The sequence below is a fragment of the Atta colombica genome, unplaced genomic scaffold (genome assembly GCF_001594045.1).
Source record: "Atta colombica isolate Treedump-2 unplaced genomic scaffold, Acol1.0 scaffold15, whole genome shotgun sequence".
NCBI lineage: Eukaryota > Metazoa > Arthropoda > Insecta > Hymenoptera > Formicidae > Atta > Atta colombica.
This window is the reverse complement of record NW_017259239.1, coordinates 614,267-619,345: the sequence shown is the minus strand read 5'-3', so window position 1 is coordinate 619,345 and position 5,079 is coordinate 614,267. Positions and strand designations below refer to the sequence as shown.

General features: G+C 26.4%; 1 protein-coding gene across 2 annotated transcripts in view; it reads left to right on the top strand.

Annotated features, from left to right (window-relative positions):
• LOC108685270 (uridine phosphorylase 1) overlaps positions 1-5,079 on the top strand; it is a 40,455-nt gene that overhangs the window by 31,151 nt on the left and 4,225 nt on the right. For both annotated transcript variants that reach the window (XM_018189986.1, XM_018189985.1), the window contains exon 3: positions 4,451-4,612. In XM_018189986.1, the coding sequence (XP_018045475.1) occupies positions 4,451-4,612 (162 nt within the window). The remainder of the gene's footprint in view (positions 1-4,450; positions 4,613-5,079) is intronic.

Genomic DNA, 5,079 nt, shown 5'->3' with positions numbered 1-5,079 from the left:
TATATATATATATATATATATACATTCATTTGCATATATTTAATAATGTTTTACTTTTTTGTTAATTTTGTAACTAAATACTGTTTTCTAAACAAAACTAATATTTTAAGGCTATTTTTACGGAAGGTCACATTACCATTTATTTTTTCTTTGAGTCATTATGCAATGTCGTTACATTTTTATTAATAGTATCCTAAATAATAATATTTCGTAACTTTGAGTTTAGAATCGATTCAACAAAATTTTAATGAATGTAATTGTCGAGTTTTAAACTTAAATATTGATTATTAACAAAGTATTATGTAAAACGTAATTGCCATAATACCATCTTCTCCTCTACTATATGGCACTTTAAAGAGTATTTGATGTTATTTATCACGATAAGTCGGCTGATAAAGTAATAGTTGGTTGATAGACTAATAGACACGTGCGTAATCTTGAACAACAAAAAGCGATGCGCGCGTGTGCATTAGATACACTTATTTTATTAGTTAATACTCGTATATTGCAAAACGTATTATGATAAAGATATGTGAGCAAATATGTTATTATTAAAAATTAATTAATTAATTAATTAAATTTTATAAACGCAAAGCTCTATTAAATTAAACATTTTTATATATACTTTCATGTTGGATATTATGAAACTCGAACGACATAATTATCAGAATTATTACGTCGTTATCATAGTTTCATCATTTTTTTTCTTGTTAACGTTATTGTATTGTGTTTTAATCAGCGGCATTATTTCTTCCTTTTTCTCATTATCTCACATCAACAACATAATAAATATTAAATGCAATTTCTTTTGATCAAATACAAATTACTATAATAATAATATATAGAATAATAATTATATATAGAGAAAAAAGTATTTGGTATTTGTGATTATAATTGTGACTATAATATAATTGCATTAAAAAATTATGGAGAAGGTCCATTATTACGATTATTACACTACTATAATATTAATAATAATAATAATATGTTATATGTATAATTCTCTCAAATATGGAAAAATTATATTATAAATGATAATCTGAACTATTAATAGGTATAGATAGTTAAAATGTTAATATACGAATAGTAAATACAAATAATCATTTTTACGTAATGAATGCAATCGTCATTATAGTGAATGTTATATTCTATATTTTTATTATAGCTATTTTCTTAACATTCGCTAATTATTTACATGGTAATAAACTATAAAAGAGATATGGTAAGGAAAAATTAATTTGCATGGAAAAATTTAATGTATGTCATAGTGTAAAGTTGTAAAATGATGATCGTATTTCAATGTTGAAACAACTATAATGGTTAAAATAATCATAAATTTATAGTTGACTCAGAAAATGATTATAAATTACATTATAGTACTTGCAATCACTTTTTTCTCCCAGTATATAAATAATAATTATCGTAAGAGATATTGCGATATATATATCTATAGTATCATATAGATAGTATCGTATATGTATTTTTTATATTTCTTGTAATTATTAGAAAGATAATCCATAAATAAAAAGATATAAAAATTTGGATAAAGAGAAAGGTAGAAATTTTTTAAGATTTTGCTTGGGGATCGTTTTATTTCTATGCCTTTTTATGTATTTTTCTTAATAGAGAAATCGAAAATAATCATTATAATAACGCCAAATTTAAGGAAAAATTGGTACATCGAAATAAAATGAATAAAATCCTTATTCGCATGGATCGTTATAAAGTTACTGTTAGTTATGTTTCAATAATTTATTTATAAAATTAATTAGATCAAATGTGAATAATATTGCATCATAAAACGTTAATTGGATTATATTTTTCATTATATCATTTATCATCTTACTATATACTCCGTAAGCGTTGCGCATCACTTGGAGTTGAGGAAACGGTACGAGATGCGCGCGCGTGTGTGTGTGTGGTATGTGTGTGTGTGTGTGTGTGTGTGTTGTGTGTGTGTGTGTGTGTGTGTGTGTTGTGTGTGTGTGTGTGTGTGTGTGTTGTGTGTGTGTGTTGTGTGTGTGACAAATGTTACAATGAAAAATATAATCTAATTAACGTTTTATGATGCAATTTTATTCATATTTGATCCAATTTGGAATTAATTTTATAAATAAATTATTGAAATGTAATTGATTTTAAATGTGATTGATTTTATAACGATGCGAATAAGGATTTTATTTATTTTATTTCGATCTACCAATTTTTTTTTAAGTCTGGTGTTATGATAATGATTATTTTCGGTTTCTACGAAGAAAAATATATAAGAAAACATAGAAATAAAACGATCTCCGGGCAATAGCAAAATCTTCGAAAATTTCTATTTTCCTTTCTCTATCTCTAATAGGGGAAACCGGGGCTGATTGTCGTACGGGGTTGATTATCAAAATGCTTATAAATGTCAAACAGAATATGGCAGAAAATTCTCTTTTCTTAACTGTTGATTGCTGATATAATATTAATTTGTTGTGTAAAATGATTTGCACTACATTGTACGTATTATTTACCTATTGAGAGTTGAATTAATGTCGATTCCATTATTATTTTTTTCTTACTGAATTATAGCGATTTTTAAGAAAATGAAGTTGGTGAGTAAATTTTTCGTATCACCTATCTTGTTGTCTGACAAATCTTTAGCATTACTATAATCGCGATATTTTTATATTCATAGAAAATGACATGGAAGATCTTTGCTATAATTAATTAATTATTATTCTGACAACGTTTGTGAATACAATCTTTTTTATTAAAAATAGTTATGTGGGGTAGATTGACCAAAATGGAACGAAGTTAAGTAACAATTAATCTTAATATCTTTAAAGAATACATTTTTAGAGAATATACTTACAAATATATTATATTTCATATGTTTTTTAATTTTTCATATAGAAAGTACTACAAAAACAAATTATGTATTTTATGATTAAAGTAATTATTTTATTTATATTATTACTATTATTTTTACCCAATTACTATTATTTTTCAAAATATAGAACTGACTTAAAATAAAAATTGTATTTTTTATATATGTGTTGTCTACAACAAATATGTTAATCCTAGAACATGTGACAATCAATCCAGAACATGGGATTGATTGTCACATTTTTGAAACTTCATTTAAAATTAAATAACTTATTTTTATGATATGATGAATTTACGAGTTAATATTCTGTTTAATATACCTAAAGGATGTAAATATATTATAACGTTTATAATATTTCAAAAAAATCACTAATCAAAAACTGTGACAACTGGCCTCAGCCGGCTCTCCTACTTTTCGAAGATCCCTTTCAGTTATACTATTGGAAAATTTATGTTAAATTTAATACATTTCTTTTGTCCCAAACGATTCACTCAAATTAATTTTATGTATCACTTATATGTTAATTTAATAAAAGATGAATATGTTAGAAGGTAATACAAATAATTATTTTTAAAGAATAAATACAAAAAAAATTAATATTGACACAGTTTGTATGACACAGCATGTTTTTTCCAGTAAAATTAACATTATGATATCCGTTTATGATATCCATTTATTAAATCTGTTAAATTAACACATATTTTGTTCATTTATCTTAAAATTTTTGTTTTAAAACACATTATGTTATTTATTCATTTTATTCATAAATTGTTATTATTTTGGCACTAAAAGATGCTAAATATCAATTTAATCCAACATTTAAATAACATAATCACATTATGTTAAATTAGTATTTGAATATGTTAAAAATTCAACACAAAATTTTAACGAGGACTTGAATGGAGTATTTTTAACACAAATACGAAACTTTTTTTACCGTGCAAGTGTAATTTTGTCTTTTGATTATTAAAATAACTTTAATTTATCTTCTTTTCAACATGTACATTTAAACTTATCGCGTATAAACAGCAAAATGGTATGACGTAAGATGTTATATCACTTATTAATATTGGACTTTTGGCTTCCTGTGAGGTCTAAGAGGCAATTGCACATAATGTTCCCGACGGATATTTATTACATTTGTCAATAATCGATTAATGAACACATCCTTGCTTCCTGCACTTGACGTACGATCTGGATTAGAAATGGAAAGACGCACCACTCGTGACCGCGCAAAGCTATCGATGTCACGCGATACGCTCGTGATGTCAGCCAACATCAATAAATCGCAGAATATACTTCAATGACGTGTGATTACACCATCGGCTACCGCTCGTTTATTTTTACTATCGTAACCGATGATCTTTGACATTTAAGATGAATCAGGACGTTTGAAGATTCGGGTCACATCACTTTAACGATGAACTCGCCTTGCTGTCTCTCTCTTTGTTGATTGTATTGTTTCTCTATTTAAACCACTTATTATTATAACTATTATTTGAAAGATTATTATTTTAACAATTGACCTATTTTCTCTTCTTTTCGTGCCAAATCACTTGATATAATTGCGCACTTCTCTCGTTACAGTTCGTTTGCATGGGCGGAACACCGAAAAGGATGGAACATTTCGCTAACTATATCATGCAAGAGATAGGTCACAAACTGCCAGCTGGAACGACCCTCCTCGATATTACCAAAAATTCTTATCGCTATTCAATGTACAAAGTCGGCCCGGTTCTCTCTATCAGCGTAAGTCTTTCATAAGTACCTTCGAACGTTTCTTCGACGTGGAACATTTTTTTTCCTTCGACGATAATTTTATTTGTCGTTAATTATCGAGAAAACGACGAAGTCAAGTATGACGACGGCCAAGTGGTTCTTTAAAGCACCTACTATATTACTGCGATTGGAATGTGGAATAGACTATATACTGAAAACTCTACAGCCATGTTTCGAGCAAATTTACTTTTGCGTAATTAAGTCGTAGGTACTCGTTTAACAATTTAAAAAATATTAATGAAACGAACGCGTTTACGATATATTTGAAAATTGTTATACTTTCAAGTAACTAATTTCGCATAATTCGAATATATTGATCATTTTTTTTGTATTAAGATGAAAATTATAATATCAAATAATTTTTATAATTGCATAAACATCAATATTTAAAAAATAATATCAATTTCAAAATTAATAGGAGCTTTTAAAGATTTTGA